Genomic DNA, 19,610 nt, shown 5'->3' with positions numbered 1-19,610 from the left:
GTACCCTGGCACTCCCGATGCCACCTGCCAGTGTCACCTGGGTGCCACTCTGGTAATGCCAGGGTGTCCAGGTGGCATCTTGCCTGTGCCAGGGATTGGGCTCAGCGGTTCCATGCCCTTGAGGTAGGGTGCAAGGGGCTCAAGGAGCCCCTACTTGGTAAGTTAGGGGGTCCGAAGGTCGCAGTGGGGGGGTGGGGGGGGGGATGTTCATAGATCGTGACGTCATTTAAAATTGGTGCCCCGATCTCTTCCTGCACTGACGAGCTGAGCTCGTTAGTGCAGGAAATGAGTCCAGAGCGGCCTCGGCGAGGCATTCCTCACTCAGGCCCAAAAAAGCAGAGTCTCGTTTAATAGCGGAGTCGTTCTCAGCACTGCAAGCGGCAGGCAACACACCGCTAAACGTGCCCAAAACGAGACTATTTTTATCCATTAAATCCTGCCCAGGGAGAAATTATTCCTCCTCATCAAAGGATCGATCAGATTTAAAGTAATTAGGGCTGCATGTGGCACAGTGGTTAGCACTGGGGCTGCAGCGCTGAGGACCCGGGTTCGAATCCCGGCCCTGGGTCACTGTCCGTGTGGAGTTTGCATATTCTCCCCGTGTCTGCATGGGTTTCACCCCCATAACCCAAAGATGTGCTGGTAAAGCGGATTGGTCATGTTAAATTGCCCCTTAATTGGAAAAAAAAATAATTGGCTACTCTAAATTTATTTTAAAAAGATTTATAGTAATTCGCAAAAGAAGTAAAAGCAATACGAGAAAAACACTTTACCACGCAGCGAGTGATTAAGGTCTGGAATGCACTGCCTTGAGTGTGGTAGAGGCTGGTCCAATCAAAAGGCATACAGATGATTATTGGAAAAGGAAGAATATGTGGTTGTTACAGGAATAAGGTGGGGAATGGCAATAAATGAATTGCTAATTCGGAGAGCCAGAGACATTTACTGCAGTTGGAAACAAATAAAAATGATCAAAAATTAGAAAAGGGATGTTTTTGTTTCACCTAATTTGTTTTGATTTCATGGAACAATGCATTAAAAACCTAGCACCCAAAATCACCCAGTTTTTGCTCACCTGTGGTATGCTTTTTTTTTTAAAATGGCAAAAGTTTTATTCTGTTAATTTCTTTCCATTTCATAGGTCCCTATCACTTTCAACTCAGACAACCTCCAAGTTGCTTTAGTTAAAAATCACATTGACAAATTCCATTCTTTTAAACTTTTCTAACTTCTTTTGGTTATTGGGTGGCACAGTGGTGCAGTGGTTAGCACTGCTGCCTCTTGGCACCGAGGACCCGGGTTCGATCCTGGCACCGGGTCACTGTCCATGTGGAGTTTGCACATTCTCCCAGTGTCTGTGTGGGTCTCACCCCCACAACTCAAGGATGTGCAGGGCAGACGAATTGGCCACACTAAATTTTCACTTAATTGGAACAATTTTTCAAAAAACGCCTTTTGGTTACAATTTTAAGACTAGCACGGGTTATTTTCCATTATTCCCCCTCGCTCCGTGTTTACTCTGCACGTATACTCCATTTGCAGCAATACTCCATTTGCAGCAATAATCACCTTTCTTTCCGTTATTGGAAGGTGTAGATTTACCACTGTCTGAGTTGAGTTCATAGACTCTCAAATCAATTGGTCCATCATCTTTTGTAGTCTCCAGTTTGCTTGTGTTCTTTGCCTCAATCATTATGCCAGATACTGCAGTAAACTCCTTTGTTTTTTGATCTTTCGGTGATCCTTTTGCTTCTTTGTCTAGGGTTGAAAGCCTATCCTTAGTCTTGGGCTTCAATTCCTGTTCGACCACCAGCTCCACACTGGTTTCTACCACATTCCCAGCAATTTCTTTTACCGTCTCCTCAGACCTAGATGTCTCACTGGAAGTGGAGATCTGATTTCTCAATTGGAGTTCTGTAGGAATGCTGACAGCGTTGACAGATTGGCAACCCATTGGCGTTTGCGTAATGTCAGCAATATTCTGGTTCTGAAGTTCTATAGAATGTTCCATCCGAGAGCATGCGACTGGAGATTGCACTGTTGATGATGGACTTGGTGGCAAATGGTAAAAATCTGACTTGACAGGCGAAGACCCTACGAATTCATCTGCAAGAGTACAAACATTGCATAGATTTCTTCATGTTGAACATTCTAAAGATCTAAATACTCCAGAATCATACAGTTGCACTGCCATGTGAGTGAAATCCATTATAATCAAGAAAATACTACTTTAATATGTTTTGAAAAGGATTTAAAATAATCGTTGTATACCTTGTTGTTCTAGGAATTTATTTTCAGACTTCTGCAAACAATTTGACTTACATTTTAAATAATGGCCAATACAAAACCAAAATACTGGGTGCTGGAAATCCAAACAAAAAAAAAAATTTTGGGGAACACTCAACAGCCGTAGCAGCATCTGTGGCGAGAAACAGAGTTAGCTTTTCCGGTCGATGATCTTTCATCAGAAGGATAAGTGCTCAGCAACCTGAAACATTAACTGTTTCTCTCAACACATACTGCCTAACCGGTTGAGTATTTTCAGTCTTACCTTTTTATTGCATGTTTGACTAGTCTATTCTAGAGCATACCAGAGATGCTGAATAATATTTGATCATTAAGTAACTGAGATGTATTCTGATGTTCTGGTTTTGCCAAGTTTTAACTTGGATGTTAGCAAAGCTGGAGATAGAGGAAATTATTGATCGTTTGCGGGAAGTTTTCAGTTAACATGACATTGCTTTCTTGTGTACCTATTTCATGTTCCTTGTTCCACTATGGATTTTCTTAAGGTTGACATGACCATCACTAAAATTCTTGTACATCTTCATGGTTTCTCAACTCAGTTGGTTTGCCTTTTTGAGTGCCGTTTAACTTTTGTATTTTTCACCTATGTTACTGGGCTAGGAATCCACACTAATGCTCTGGGAACATGGGTTCAAAACCCACCAAGGAAGCTGGTAGAATTTTAACTTCACATTAATAAACCTGGAATATAAAGCTAGTCTCAGTTAATGATACCATGAAGCTACCATCGATCGTTGTAAAAACCCATCGGGTTCATCACTAAACTTTAGGGAAGGAAATCTGCTGTCCTTACTTGGTCTGGCATGAGGCTACACTCCCACAAAAATGTGGTTGATTCTTAACAGCCCTCTGAAATAGCCACTTCCCTCAGTTCAAGGGCAATTAGGGATGGACAACAAACGCTAGCCTTGCCAGTGATGTCCATATCTTTTTATTAAAACAGTAAAAAATATATACAAGGCCAAACGGTACAAAACTAATTGTGTGTTGGAGAAACAGGGTAGCCTCCCATCAGTACCAATGTACGGGGCGGGGGGTGGGGGGAAGAAATAGATACTCTGATTAATTTCTACAAAAAAACAAATGGTACAAGCACTAAATTTTGCGCTGGAGAGACCAGATACCTTCGCCTCTGTACCAACAGAAGGGAGTGGAAGGGGAGTGGTAGGGAGAGAGGGGAAAGGAGGGTGGTGGGGAGGGAGGGAGTTGAAGTGTTGGCGAAGGGGGAGGGGGCAAATAGCGCACTGCCTGAACTATCTACAGAGGCAGAAAAATAAAAGAACCTTCAATTATGATGTGCCAGTTCGGGAGTCCGACAGAGGGGGTGAGGGGCGACACAGTGCCAGGCACGAGTCAGACCCGCACCCCGTCCACATGTCATGAAAGAATAAAAAGACCTTAGAAAATAACTAAATTACAATCATTTGTAATATTACAAGAAATAATATCTCCAAATCATTCCTGTATAGTGGCAACATCAGGGACTGAGGCAGATTTGGGTGGATCTGTCTCCGAGTCATAGCTTTTCCATTTATCAACATGTGTTTTGTAGAGCTAAGCTAGTTTTCAATCTGGCTCGTTGATTTGCCTTGATCCAATTAACTAAGTCCTTCAGAAACAAACTGACAATAATAGAGTTAGGAATGTATTTGAGGGTGGCATGGTGGTGCAGTGGTTAGCACTGTTGCCTCACAGAGCCAAGGACCTGGGTTTGATCCCCGCCGCGGGTTATTGTGTGTGTGGAGTTTGCATAGGGCAGCACAGTAGCATTGTGAATAGCACAATTGCTTCACAGCTCCAGGGTCCAAGGTTCGATTCCGGCTTGGGTCACTGTCTGTGCGGAGTCTGCACATCCTCTCCATGTGTGCGTGGGTTTCCTCCAGGTGCTCCGGTTTCCTCCCACAGTCCAAAGATGGGCATGTTAGGTGGATTGGCCATGATAAATTGCCCTTAGTATCCAAAATTGCTGTTGGGTGGGGTTACTGGATTATGGGGATAGGGTGGAGGTGTTGACCTTGGGTAGGGTGCTCTTTCCAAGAGCTGGTGCAGACTCGATGGGCCGAATGGCCTCCTTCTGCACTGTGAATTCTATGATTCTCCCCATGTCTGCATGGGTCTCACCCCCACAACCCTAAGATGTGCAGGTAGGTGGATTGGACACAATAAATTGCACCTTAAAAAAAGAATGAGTTTGAATTTATATTTACAATTTCTATGCTGCTCGGGTTGAGGGTGAAGGAAAAGAGAGGGAGAGAATTTCCTTCATTCATTCATTTACAGGATGTGGGTGGCGCCCATCTCTAATTACCCTTCATAATGTGGCACCGAGCAGTCATCTTGAATGACTTGCTAGGTCATTTTAGAGTTAACACATCCAGCAATGACTATGGACCCTGACGTTCCAGGTGCAGTGCGACATATACTGCAGAATTGCCTAAACCCGGAGCCAAGCAGTTTCAGTACAGCTACACTGGCATCTACCGGACAATGTAAAAAATTGCCCAGTTATGTCCTGTCCACAAAAAGCAGGACAAATCGGCTCACCAATACCACCCCATCAAACTAGGCTTCATCATTAGTAATATCAAGGAACGCAGCACTCAATCACTGATGAGCTGTTCACCGATGCTCAGTTTGGGTTCCCCTGGAACGCTCAACTCCAGACCTCATTATAGCCTTGACCCAGCGACAAATGAGCTGAATTTCAACAGGGAGCTGTGTGTGCCCCTAATACCAAGACAGCAATTGACAGCATCACGGAGCCTTCACTAAATTGAGTCACCTGGAATCAGGGGGAAAAGTTTCCACAAAAAAACAAGTTAGGACTATTGTCGGAAAATCAACTCAGCCCCAGAACATCAGTGAAGGAGTTACTCAGGGCTGTGTCCTCGGTTCACCCATCATCAGCTGCTTCAGAAATCTTCCCTCCAACATAAGATCATAAGTGGGAATGTTCACTGGCAATTGCAGTGTTTACTACCATTCACAACCCCTCAGATATGAAACAGTCAGTGGCCCCAGGCAGCAAAAAACTGGATAACATTCAGGCTTGGGCTGATGAGAGGCAAGTAACATTTGCACTACACAACTGCCACAAACTTATCTCCCTTTGACATTTGTTAACATTACCATTGCTAAATCTCTCACCATCAACATCCTGGGGGGGTCACCATTGACCAGAAACTGAACTGGACCAGCCATATAAATGCTGTGATTACAAGGGCAGGCTGGAGGCTCACCTCCTGGCTCTGCAGATCCTGACAACCATCTACATGGCAAAAGTTAGAAATGTGATTAAGTCGTCTTCACTTGCTTGGATGAGCACAGCTCCAACAACTCTCAAGAAGCTGGAAACCATCCGGGACAAAACAGTCTGTTTGGTTGGCAGGCCATCCACCAGCTTAAACATTCATTCCCCCTCACCACTGGTGTGCAGTGTTGCAGTATCGGCAATATGTACTGCAACAATTCACCTAGGCTCCTTTGACAGCATTTTCCAAACCTACAACCTCTACAGTCGAGAAAAACAAGGGCAGCGCATGTGGGAACATCATCCCCCTACAGGTTCCCCCTACAAGTCGCACACTATTCTCACTTGGAATTATATCACCATTCCTTCACTGTCCCTGGGTCAAAATCCTGAAACTCCCTTCTGAACACCATTATAGGTGTACTTACACCAGTTGAACAGCAGTTCAAGAGACAGTTCACCACCACATTCACAAAGGCAATTAGAGATGGGTAATAAATGCTGGCCTTGCCAGCGACATCCATATCCCACAAATGAATAAAATGGACAGTTAAGAATTAACCATATTACTGAGTGTTTTAATAAGCATCTTCTTATTTGAAGTATCTTCTTATTTGATTTTTATATATATATGCATTTCTTTATAATAATCTTTATAAGTGTCACAAGTAGGCTTACATTAACACTTCAATGAAGTCACTGTGAAAATCCCCTAGTCGCCACAATCCGGCGCCTGTTCGGCACACCAGAGGGAGAATTCAGAATGTCCAATTCACCTAACAAACACGTCTTTCGGCACTTGTGGGAGGATACCAGAGCACCCGGAGGAAGCCCATGCAGACACGGGGAGAACGTGCAGACTCCTCACAGACAGTGACCCAACCAGGAATTGAATCCAGGGCCCTGGTGCTGTGAAGCAACAGTACTAACCACTGTGCTACTGTGCCGCCCACGGTACTGTGCTACTGTGCCGCCTTACCACAAGTGCGCATGCGCTTGTGGCGTCATTGGGAGCTCGGCTTTTCAGTATAGTCATGAGGAGCTATAGTGCATTAGTGTGTTAGTGTGTTTAGCTGCTGCTGGTGTCTGAAGCCAAACTGTATTATTACCTTGATGTTTTCTGATGAAAAGATTTAACTTCCTTTCTTATGCTCAAGTTACCACAGAGTCTGGAATAATACACAGGCCAGATTGAGGACAGCAAATATCCTTCCCTAAAGGACACTGGTGAGCTAGATGTGGTTTTATGATAAATTCGGTAATTTCATGGTCACCATTACTGAAACTAGTTTTTAATTCCAGATTTAGTTAATTAATGGAATTCAAATTCCCCAGCTGCAGTGGTGGAATCTGAACTCCTTTCTCTGTGCCATTATTCCAGGTCTCTGCATTACTGGTGCTGTAGCTTAGCTACAATGCTACTGTACCCCTAAATTTAGCCAGAGGGTGAATAGTGCTGATGTAAGGAATAGACTGGTAGTCGAGATTTAGAGACTGAGTATTTATGTGGAATTTTTACCAATCTGGAATTTAAATAGTGTTCACAAGAGGGCAGATAACGTACAATCCATGAAGGAAGCCGAGTTAATACATCAAATAATTCCTCATTTCATGTTTTGTAGTTTTCTAGCCCCATTATTTTAGTTTCTGTAAAATCCTAAGCTCATTTAACTATTAATTGTGTTTTGGTTTTACCTCTACAATTACAGCTTCAACATAACTCAAGGTAAGTTTAGAAAATATTCTGCCGATGTCTTGAAATTGAGTCCTTTTTTTATACATTCATGGGATGTGGGTGTCACTGGCTGGGCCAGCATCTATTGCCCATCTGAGGGCATTTAAGAGTCAACCACATTGCTGTGGGTTTGGAGTCACCTAATTCCAACTTTTTTTATTTAACTATCACCACCTGCCATAGTGGGATTCGAACCCTGGTCCCCAGAGCATGACTCTGGGTCTCTGGGTTACTAGTGCAGTGACAATATCACTACGCCATTGCCTCCCTTTAATATTAGTATGCTGTTTCCTCCTGTGCTCATTTTAAATTAACATTTCAAGTTCAATTTCCATAATACAAAACCACTTATTCTACCTCAGCATTCTCATAGAATCCCCTACAGTGTAGGAGACAACCATTCAGTCCATCACATTTGCACCGATCCTCCAAAAGAGCATCCTACTAGGCCCACTCCCCCGCCCTATCCCCGTAACCCCACCTAACTTGCAGATCTTTGGACTGTGGGAGGAAACCCATGCAGACACGGGGAAAACGTGCAAATTCCACACAGTCACCCAAGGCCAGAATTGTACCTGGGGCCCAGGTGCTGTGAGGCAGCAGTGGTAACCACAGTGCCACCCAGTCCATTCAATATATTAACATTTAATCTCTTACATCTTACATAAACAATCAAATAATTCTGTACACATTTAATGGCAAAGGGGATCTTGGAAAAGATTCTTGCACCGAGTGCCATTTTTAGAAAGGACAACAGTATATTACAATGGTGTGAGGAGGGCAGTATGGTGGTGCAGTGGTTAGCACTGCAGCATCACAGCACCGAGGACCCAGGTTCAATCCCAGCCACGGATCACTGTCCGTGTGGAGTTTGCACATTCTCCCCGTTTCTGCGTGGGTCTCACCCCCACAACCCAAAGATGTGCAGGGTAGATGGATTGGCAACACTAAATTGCCCCTTAATTGAAATTATTTGTAATTTAAAAAAACAATTGGAGTAACAAAACGCAGCTTCAAAACTCGACTATTTTAGCGAATAGTCCAACTATTCTCAAAACATCTCTTGCAATTCAATGCACTGCTGCAACAAAGGTTTCAGCAATATTTATTCACTTTTCTGTTTACACACAAAATATTCTTGCCTTCTTCCTCTTCCCACCGAAGCTCCTCTGAATGAGAAGTCTGTTCTGCTCTCTGTTTCAAAGCTATTCTCCTAGTTTCTTCCTGTAAGACACATTGGCAATTAGTATATGCTCCAAATAAACTACTAGAAATGACATTTGGAAAGATTAACAAGGCACGGTGCTAATTTTTTAGATAGGAAACTACAATAAAATGCAACATTTTAAAATCAAATTGATAAAGATTAAATGGATAAATATTATATTTTAGCAAAAATCTTTATATGCATAATCAAATAATACTGTGCCCAATTTGAGTGTACAGCATCTCCAACTAACTGCAAGTTGGTGCAAGTATAGGTATAGAAACAGAGGAACTAATGTGCAAAATAATTGAAGAACACTGTTCCATATCATCTGAATTTCCAAGTTCCTCATCTTTCCCTTTCAGCCATCACAACACCTGAGCCACTGTTAATCTACAGAAGCGCCCCCTTGCCTGTACCTTCTCACTTGTTCCCAGTGAATTATAGTGTCTCAACCGTGTTGCTCTCACACAGTCAACCCAAGTCCTTCAAGTCAGAGAAACACAATTCAAACATACCTGGAGCACAATGATTTAGTCATCAATGGTCAAATAGGGAATCACACTGTCAAGCATTACTGTACTTAACTCTCCCCAGTCAAAACAGTTTATAGTACAGGATTATCCGGACAATAACAATCACTAACAAGAACTCAATGGGCCAAATGAAATCTGTTTAGAATAGTGGAAGTAAAAACAGGGAGTGGGAGGCCCAAGGAGTTGGGTCATAGAAGAGGATCATAGGAGAGGCATTGGGAGATGGTATGAGAGCCTTAATAAATGCTGCATAGAGCTCAAGGAAGACAAAGATGGATATCGTATTTTGGACTCAGAGCCAGGCAGATCCGGAAGGAGGAGAGCGGAGCCAGAAGGATAAAAGATCACGAGAAAGAGAGAGACTGAGGGGGAAACCAGGAGGAAATAAGAACGCGAGAGAGAGGCTGACAGCTAGCTTGTAGTTTGGAGCTCTCGAGGTGATATCAGAATTCAAAAGTGTCGCAGGTCAAGTGGAAGCAGCTGATTGGGCGAGTTCGAGCGAGAGCAGTTGGGCAAGTATATACTACTTATATCGTTTATAGATTGTGTGGTCTATATTTTGTAGTCTGTGGATGTAAGGGCTAGGTTCTGTAGTAATGATGACCTGGGAAGAATGGCTCTAGAGTAATTGATATTATTTGATTTTAATTATCTTCCAAAAGATTTGATTTAAAGGGCAAGTCATGACAGGAGAGCTCAAAGCAATGGTATGCTCTTCCTACTCTATCTGGGAAACCGGGAACATTTCCAGGGCTCAGGGAAGCATGTACGCAGGTATCTCCAGCTCCTGGAAGCCTGGGTTTCAGAACTGGAACAGTGGCTGGGGACACTCTGGAGCATCTGCAAGGCAGTGAGCATCGTGGACAGCGTGTTTAGAGAGGGATCACACTGCAGGCTCAGCCTCCACAGGCAGGAAGGGAATGGGTGATCACCAAAAGAACAAGAGGACAAGACAGGCAATGTAGGAATCTCTTGTGGCCATTCCGCTGCAAAACAGATATATCTCTTTGGACACTGTTGGGGGGAATGGCCTCTCAGGTGAAAGCAACACCAGCCAAATTTGTTGCACCAAGGTTGGTTCTACTGCTCAGGGGAGGAGTAAAAAGTGTGGTAATGCAATTCTTATGGGAGATTTAATTGTAAGGGGAATAGATAAGCATTTCTGCGGCTGCAAACAAGACTCCAGGATGGTATGTTGCCTCCCTGGTGCCAGGGTCAAGGATATCTAAGAGCAGCTACAGGACATTCTGGAGAGGGAAGGTGAACAGGTAGTGGTCGTGTACAAATGACATAGGAATGGTGTTCTAAAAGAAGAATATAGGGAGTTAGGAAGTAAGTTGAAAAGTAGGATCTCAGTGGTAGTGATCTCAGGATCAGTCAGAGCAGAAATATCAGATAAATAAGTGGCTGAAGACATGGTGCGAGGGAGGGTGGTTTCAGATTCCTAGGACATTGGGACCAGTTCTGGGAGGAGGTGGGACCAGCGGAAACTGGAGGGGTTACACCCAAGGTGGACAAGCACTGATATCTTGGGGGGAGTCTTTGCTAGAGTGGTTGGGAAGAGTTTAGACTAAAATATCAGGGAGATGGGAACTATGCAAGGAGTCAGAGGGGGAAACATGGACAAGAACAAAAGACAGAAAGGGGAATAAGAAAAGTGCTCGGCAGCGAAATCAAGGGCCAGAATCAAACAGGGCCACAGTGAAAAATGGAAACAAGACAAGGAATATTAAAGGACAACACTTAAGGCTTTGCGCCTTAATCCGTGGAGCATTCACAATAAAATGGATGAATTAATTGCGCAGATAAATGTAAACGGGTATGATGTAGTCGGGATTAGGGAGACATGGCTGCAGCGTGACCAGGGACGGGAATTGAACATCCAGGGGTATTCAGTATTTAGGAAGGACAGACAAAAAGGAAAAGGCGGTGGAGTGGCAGTGCTGTCTGAAGAGGAAATTAACGCAATAGTAAGGAAGGATATTAGCTCCGACGATGTGGAATCTTTATGGGTCGAGTTGAGAAACACCAAGGGCAAAAACGTTAGTGGGAGTTGTATATAGATCCCCAGACTGTAGTGGTGATGTTGGGAATGACATTAAACAGGTAATTAGAGACAAGTGCGATAAAAGAACATCTGTAACTATGGGTGACTAATCTGTATATAGATTGGGCAAATCAAATTATTAACAAAGCCGTGGAGGGTGAATTCCTGGAATGTATACGGGATGGTTTTCCAGACCAATACGCTGAGGAACCAACTTGAGAAAAGGCCACCCTAGACTGGGCATTGTGCTATGAGAAAGGATAATTGGCAATCTAGCTGTACAAGGTCCCTTGGGGATGAGCGACCATAATATTATAGAATTCTCCATCAAGGTGGGGAGTGGCGTCATTGATTCTGAGACTAGGGTCCTGAATTTAAATAAAGGAAACTATGATGGTGTGAGGCACGAATTGTCTCTGATAGATTGGGGAACATTACTTAAAGGGAGGACTGTGGATAGGCAATGGCAAACATTTAGAGCGCATGGGTGAATCAAAACCATTGTTCATTCTTGTCTGGTGCAAAAACAAACCGAGAAAGATAAGCAAACCATGGTTTACGAGGGAAATTAGAGACGGTTTTACATCCAAGAGGCATACAAATTGACCAGAAAAACAGCAGATCTGAGGATTGGGAACAGTTTAGATCAAGAAAGCAGGACAAAGGGATTAATTAAGAAGGGGAAAATAGAGTTTTAGAGTAAGTTTGCAGGAAACATAATAACGAACGGTAAAAACCTCTGTAGGTTTGTGAAGAGGAAAGAATTGGTGAAAGAATTGGAAAATGGGGCAAAGAAATGGCTGACCAACTAAATACATACTTTGGTACTTCACAAAGGATACACAAAAGACATACCAGAAATGTTGGGGAACGCAGGGTTTACTGAGAGGGAGGAACTGAAGGAATTCAGTATTATTTGGGAAATGGTGTTGGGGACATTGATGGGATTGAAGGTTGATAAATCCCCAGGGCCTGATAATCTACAACTCAGGGTACTCAAGGAACTGGACCTAGAAATAGTGGATGCATTGGTGGTCATCTTCCAAGATTATATAGACTCTGGAACAGTTCCTGCAGACTGAAGGGGAGCTAATGTAACCCCACTATTTAAAAAAGGATGGAGCGAGAAAACAAAGGATTATAGACCAGTCAATATGACATCAATAGTGGGGAAAATACTAGAGTCCATTATAAAATATTTAATAGCAGAGCACTTGGAAAACAATGAGAGGATCGGACATTGTCAGCATGGATTTACAAAAGGGAAATCATGTTTGATAAATCACTGGAAATCTTTGAAGACCTAACTAGTAGAGTTGACTTGGAGGGGAATTTCCAAGTGGTGGCGTTCCCACTATCTGCTGCCCTTGTCTTTCTAGATGGTAGTGGTCATGGGTTTCGAAGGTGCTGCCAAAGGAGCCTTGGTGAGCTCCTGTAGTGCATCTTGTAGATGGTACACACTACTGCTACTGTGCATCGGTGGTGGAGGAAGTGAATGTTTTTTGTGTAAGGGTTGCCATCAACCTGGCAGCTTTATCCTGGTTGGTGTCAAGTTTCTGACAGAAAGCAAAGGGTTGGTATAAATATAATGGTGAACTGTAACTAGTAGGGTGCCTCAGGGGTCAATCCTTGGATCTCAACTGTTTAAAATCTATATAAATGATGCAAGCAGGGACGAGTGTAACATAGCAAAATTTGATACTAAAATAGGTGGGAAAGAGGAGATAAAGATTTTACAATGGATATACGTAGGCTAGGAGTTGGCAGATGGGGTTTAATGTATATAAGTGTAGGTTATCCATTTTGGCCAAAAGAAAATAGAAAGGCAAGTTATTGTCAAAATGGAAACCAGATTCAAAATGCATCTGAGCAGAGGGATCTGGGTGTCTTTGTTCAAGAATCGCAGAAAGTCGGTGTGCAGGCACGGCATGTAATTAAAAAGGCAAATGGAATGTTAGCGTTTATCGCAAAAGGACTGGAATATAAAAGTAGAGAAGTGTTGTATAGGGCGTTGTTGAGACCACATCTGGAGTATTGTGTCCAGTTTTGGTTTCCTTATTTGAGGAAAGATGTGGTGGCAGTGGAGACAGTTCAGAGGAGATTCACTAGATTGATTCCGGGAAGAAAGGGTGATGTTTGAGGCGAGAAACAGTTTGGGCTTACACTCGCTGGAGTTTAGAAGGATGAGAGGGGATCTGATAAAGGTATTCAAAATACTAAAAGGGATTGATAAAGTAAACGTAGACCAAATGTTCCCCCTTGTGGGGAAATTTAGAACAACGAGTCACAGATATAGGTTGAGAGGCAGTAGATTTAGAACAGAGATGAGGAGGAACTACTTCTCGCAGAGGGTGGTGAATTTGTGGAACCTGCTGCCCCATTGTGCAGTGGAATCAGAGTCATTAAATGGTTTCAAGAAGGAGATAGATATATTTTTGATTCAAAAACGGGTTAAAGGGACATGGGAAACAGGTGGGTGGTGGATTTGAGACCAGGAAGAGATCAGCCATGATCTGAATGAATGGCGGAGCAGGCTCGAAGGGCTGAATTGCCTACTTCTGCTCTTAATTCCTATTTTCTTGAGTGTTGTTGGAGCTACACTCATCCAGGCAAGTGGGGAGTAAGAGCGGCACAGTAGTTGGCAATGTTGCTTCACAGCGCCAGGGTCCCAGGTTCGATTCCCGGCTTGGGTCACTGTCTGTGCGGAGTCTGCACGGGTTTCCTCTGGATGCTCCAGTTTTATCCCACAATTCCCGAAAGACGTGCTGTTAGGTAATTTGGATATTCTGAATTCTCCCTCTATGTACCCAGACGACGGAATGTGGCGACTAGGGGCTTTTCGCAGTAACTTCATTGCAGTGCTAATGTAAGCCTACTTGTGACAATAAAGGTTATTTTTAAAAAGTATTCCACCACACTCCTGATGTATGCCTTGCAGGTGCTGGACAGGCTTTGGGGAGTCAGGCAGTGAGTTGCTTGCCGCAGGATTCCTAGCCTCTGACCTGCTTTTGTAGCCACATATGGAGAGCCCAGTTCAGTTTCTTGTCAATGGTGACTCAGGATGTTGATCGTAGGAGATTCAGTGATGGTAATGCCATCCAAGAGGCGATGGTTTGATCCTCTGGTATTGAGATGGTTAATAACTGCCACTTGTGTGGCGCAAATGTTACTTGTCACTTGTCAGCCCAAGGCTGGATATTGCCCGGGTCTTGCTGTATTTGCACACGGACTGCTTCAGTATCTGAGGAGTCACAAATGGTGAACACTGTGCAATCATTAGTTAAAATCCCCACATCTGACCTTATCTTGGAAGGAAGATGGGTGGGCCTAGGATATTACCCTCAGGAACTCCTGCAATGATGTATGTGGACCGAGGTGACTGATCTCCAACAAACACAAGAGTCTTCCTTTGTGCTAAGTATGACTCCAACCAGTGGATAATTCTCCACCCCCCGCCCCTCCCAGTTACTCCAGTTTTGCTATGGCTTCTTGATGCCATACTCAATCAAATGCTGCCTTGATGTCAAGGATAGTCACTCTCACCTCACCTCTGGCATTCAGCTCTTTTGCCCAAGTTTGAACCAAGGCTGTAATGGGGTCAGGAGCTGAATGACTCTGGCAGAACCCAAAATGAGCGAACGTGAGCAGGTTATTGCTAAGTAAGTGCTGTTTGGTAGCACTGCTGTTGACCCCTTCCATCGATTGAGAGTAGACTAATAGGGCAGAAATTGGTCAGGTTGGATTTGTCCTGCTTTGTGTGTACAGGACATGCCTGGGCAATTTTCCACATTGCTGGGTAGATGCCAGCATTGTAGCTGTACTCAAACAGCTTAGCTAGGGGCATGTCAAGTACTAGAGCAAAAATCTTCAGTACTATTGCTGGAATATTGTACCATTCAGTGCCTTCAGCCGTTTCTTGATATCACGTGGGGTGAATCGAATTGGCTGAAGACTGGCATCTGTGATGTTGGTGACCTCTGGAGACTGAGATTAACTTGTAAAATTAAAGTGCATTGAGATGGATAGAAAACTTGGCAGACAGAAAACAAAGAGTAGGAATTAACTGGTCTTTTTCCACATGGCAGGCAATGTCTCATGGGGTACCGCAGGGATCAGTTATAGAAGCCCAGCTATTCACAATATATATTAACGATTTAGATGAGGATGCTAAATGTAATATCCCCAAATTTGCAGATGACACAAAGCTGTGTGGAGGTTGAGCTGTGAAGAGGATGCAGAGATGCTTCAGTGTGATTTACACAAGCTGCGTGAGTGAGAAAATACATGGCAAATGCAGCATAATGTGGATAAGTGTGAGGTTATGCACTTTGGTAGCAAAAACAGGAAAGCAGATTATTTGAATGGCTATAGATTGAGAGAGGGAAATATGCAACAAGACCTGGGTGTCCTTGTACCTCAGTCGCTGAAAGTAAGCATGCAAGTCTAGTCGGTGATCAAGAAGGCAAAAGGTATGCTAGCCTTCCTAGAGAATTCAAGTGCAGGAGCAGGGGGTGTCTTGTTGCAATTATAAAGGGCATTGGTGAGACCACATCTGGAATATTGTGTGTACTTTTAGTCTCCTTATCCGAGGAAGTATGTTCTTGCTATAGAGGGAGTGCAGCAAAGTTTCACCAGACTGATTCCTATGGCGGGACTAAGGGATGAGGAGAGATTGAGTCTGTTAGGATTGTATTTGTTGGAGTTCAGAAGAATGAAGAGGGGGCAGGATTGCAGAAACCTATAAAATTATAACAGGACTAGACAGGGTAGATGCAGGAAGGATGTTCCCAATGGCAGTGAAATCCAGAAGCAGGGGTCACAGTCCCAAGATATGGGGTAAATTATTTGGGACCGAGATAAGAAGAAATATCTGCACCCACACCCAGAGAGCGGTCGGCCTGTGGAATTCACTACACAAAGAGCAGTTGGAGGCCAAAACATTGCATGTTTTCAAGGAGTTAGATATAGCTCTGGGGCTAAATGGATCAAAAGATATGGTGGAAAGTGGAACAACTTACTGAGTTGAATGATCAGCCATGGATGAGCAGGCTCAAAGGGCCGAACAGCCTCCTCTTGCTCATATATGTTTCTATCTACTGCTCTTGTCCTTCTTGATGGTAGAAGTTGGAAGACTTTTTAAACCGCCACCATAAATTCTGTTCCCTTGGAGCTGGTTTAATTCCCCACTTAATTAACCTCCAATGAACCACACAAATTGTAATCTTAACATTCCACTTGATCCTGAACTGAGCTTTAAACTGACATCTTTTCAGGAATACTGTTACTTCTATCACTGCAACACCGCTCCCAACTCAGCACTTCCACCATTTCCTTATACACACCTCTGTCGCTGAAACCTAGGTTTTGTAATGCTCTTGTTGCTGGACTCGTGCAGCAGGAAACTACCACAATTTCCTGGACTACACTAACTCCTGGTCACCAGCTACCTCCTCCTTATCCAGGTTTTCATCCAACAAGTTAACACCGGCTCCCTGTCCTTATTTATTTTAAAATCTTTGATAGCTTTAAATCCCTTCAGGCCTTGCTCCACCCAGCTCTGGCACTTCCATCAAGCCTATATCAGTTAGGGCAGCACGGTATATTTAGGGCAGCACGGTAGCAATGTGGATAGCACAATTGCTTCACAGCTCCAGGGTCCCAGGTTCGATTCCGGCTTGGGTCACTATCTGTGCGGAGTCTGCACATCCTCCCAGTGTCTGCGTGGGTTTCCTCCGGGTGCTCCGGTTTCCTCCCACAGTCCAAAGATCTGCAGGTTAGGTGGATTGGCCTTGATAAATTGCCCTTAGTGTCCAAAATTGCCCTTAATGTTGGGTGGGGTTACTGGGTTATGGGGATAGGGTGAAGGTGTTGACCTTGGGTAGGGTGCTCTTTCCAAGAGCTGGTGCAGACTCGATGGGCCGAATGGCCTCCTTCTGCACTGTAAATTCTATGATATCGTCTCCAAATATTACATCCCTGGCTCTAGCCATTGAGAACTTCTGTCCTTTCCTTCTATCTTACCAAAGGCGTAACCAAAAAACTGAAGTTAAGTCCAAGAAAGAGATACTGGAGGTGGGGGTGAAGAGTGACCAAAACTTTGGTGAAAAAGGTGCAATTAAGGAGATAGAGTAGTTTAGAGAGGGAATTTTTGGACATAGAACTCAGATAATTAAAAAGCACAGCCACGAAGAGTGGGGTGAAGCATGGGTAATTGCATAAAATAAATTCTGGGAATTAGAGGAATGCAGAGTTTGGGCGGGGGGGGGGTACAGCAAGAAAGAGCATCTATTTCCATTCCAGTCTAAACGTCTACATCTGGTCAGCTGATCTAATAATTGGCCACTAAAACCGATATATCAGCAGTAAATGCATTGCCATCATTGTTGAATTCTTAGTAATGACCCACCTGCTCCAATTGATACAGTTTATAGAAGTATCGATGCCAAAATTCTGAATGTGACACTGCTGCTGGCACCTGTTTAGGGGGAAAAATATCAGTTCTACTTCACAACTCAAATATGTAATCTTTAAACTGATTCATTAAAATAAACTGGCAAACATTTTGGTAATTGAACCCCATTCAGAACCGAGTCTGCCAGCTAGCATATCAGGCATGTAAATGAGCTCCCAGAACACGATCAAGGGTTCTTTAAATTGCCTGCTAGGATTAATGCCAAGTACACAAAGGTGCTCTGGTCTTCAATTTTCAAAACTATGATAAAGTGTTTGGCACTCCCATTTAACAAGCTAATGATTGGGAATTTACGATTCGAGACTTCAGGGAAAATCCACCAAATTATATTATTCCATACCACATCATTATTAATAGGCTATAATAGGAGACATTGTTAATCTCTGTTTCATGAATGCTCAAGTCACCAGTTTGACGATATCAAATGCTGAAATGACCCCAGAACGCAAAATTGGCTCATCACTTGATAGAGTTAGGATTGATCTAACAATTTCTATTTAAAGAGAGAATCAGCAAGAATAAGAGGACTGGCTTACACAGTACACACCATTTTTGTGTAAAGCGCACGTACTGAAGGACTGTTAACCAACAGGCCCGAGATTTCCCCTTTTTGGTCTTCAAGGTTAAAAGCAGCAACCCACTCTTCATACAGCTCCAAGGGACCTGAAGACAAACAACAAGAGTCGGTTACGGAAAAAAGTCTGTAATCTGGAAATTCCAACATCAAAATACTATAATAATAATAATCTTTATTGTCACAAGTAGGCTTACATTAACACTGCAATGAAGTTACTGTGAAAAGCCCCTCGTCGCCACATTTCGGCGCCTGTTCGGGTACACTGAGGGAGAATTCAGAATGTCCAAATTACCTAACAGCACATCTTTCGGGATTTGTGGGAGGAAACCCAAGCAGACACAGGGAGAATGTGCAGACTCCGCACATAGAACATCGAACATTACAGCGCAGTACAGACCCTTCGGCCCTCGATGTTGCGCCGACCTGTGAAACCATTCTAAAGCCCATCTACACTATTCCCTTATCGTCCATATGTCTATCCAATGACCATTTGAATGCCCTTAGTGTTGGCGAGTCCACTACTGTTGCAGGCAGGGTATTCCATGCCCTTACTACTCTCTGAGTAAAGAACCTACCTCTGACATCTGTCTTATATCTATCTCCCCTCAATTTAAAGCTATGTCCCCTCGTGCTAGACATCACCATCCGAGGAAAAAGGCTCTCATTGTCTACCCTTGTCCAATCCTCTGATCATCTTGTATGCCTTAATTAAGTCACCTCTTAACCTTCTTCTCTCCAACGAAAACACCCTCGAGTCCCTCAGCCTTTCCTCATAAGATCTTCCCTCCATACCAGGCAACATTCTGGTAAATCTCCTCTGCACCCTTTCCAATGCTTCCACATCCTTCCTATAATGCGGCGACCAAAATTGCACGCAATACTCCAAATGCGGTCGCACCAGAGTTTTGTACAGCTGCAACATGACCTCATGGCTCCGAAACTCAATCCCGCTACCAATAAAAGCTAACACACCGTACGCCTTCTTAACAACCCTCTCAACCTGGGTGGCAACTTTCAGGGATCTATGTACATGGACATCGAGATCTCGCTGCTCATACACAGCGTCCCAAGCCGGAATCAAACCTGGGACCGTGGACCCGTGAAGCAGTAGTGCTATCCACTGTGCTACCGTGCCACCTGTTCGTATAATAAAGCATAACTTGCATATCTTGTACATTGTTTCTGCTTACTTCTTCTCCAAATGGGTCTGTGAAGTTAACTTCAATTACACTGTGATGGGAGAGTTTTGTGCTGAAAACCCATTTTGGTTATATGTTTCCAAACTAATCTCACTTGGAAAATCTTCAATATAGGGATTTTGCAAACTAGTTAATGGATTGGCATACGATGTCTGGGTTTGAATCTTGCCTAGAGATATGATTAAAGAAATTTGTCCTCTCTACAGACCGTAAACTACAGGCTTTTATTTTCATACAGAAAGTATTTCCATAACTTAAGCCTAGAATGTATAGTCAGGCA

At 43.6% G+C, this 19,610-nt stretch overlaps 1 protein-coding gene across 3 annotated transcripts in view; it reads right to left on the bottom strand.

Annotated features, from left to right (window-relative positions):
* bsdc1 (BSD domain containing 1) overlaps positions 1-19,610 on the bottom strand; it is a 111,005-nt gene that overhangs the window by 26,826 nt on the left and 64,569 nt on the right. For all 3 annotated transcript variants that reach the window (XR_011940821.1, XR_011940823.1, XM_072500162.1), the window contains 4 exons: positions 18,102-18,217; positions 17,489-17,557; positions 8,435-8,516; positions 1,570-2,106 (listed from right to left, as the gene is read on the bottom strand). Coding sequence is in view for 1 of the 3 variants with exons in the window: in XM_072500162.1 (XP_072356263.1) it covers positions 1,570-2,106; positions 8,435-8,516; positions 17,489-17,557; positions 18,102-18,217 (804 nt within the window). In the remaining 2 variants the exon portion in view is untranslated. The remainder of the gene's footprint in view (positions 1-1,569; positions 2,107-8,434; positions 8,517-17,488; positions 17,558-18,101; positions 18,218-19,610) is intronic.

This window comes from Scyliorhinus torazame, chromosome 1 (genome assembly GCF_047496885.1).
Source record: "Scyliorhinus torazame isolate Kashiwa2021f chromosome 1, sScyTor2.1, whole genome shotgun sequence".
Lineage (NCBI taxonomy): Eukaryota > Metazoa > Chordata > Chondrichthyes > Carcharhiniformes > Scyliorhinidae > Scyliorhinus > Scyliorhinus torazame.
The sequence above is the reverse complement of the archived record's forward strand: the minus strand, read 5'-3'. Positions and strand labels throughout refer to the sequence as shown.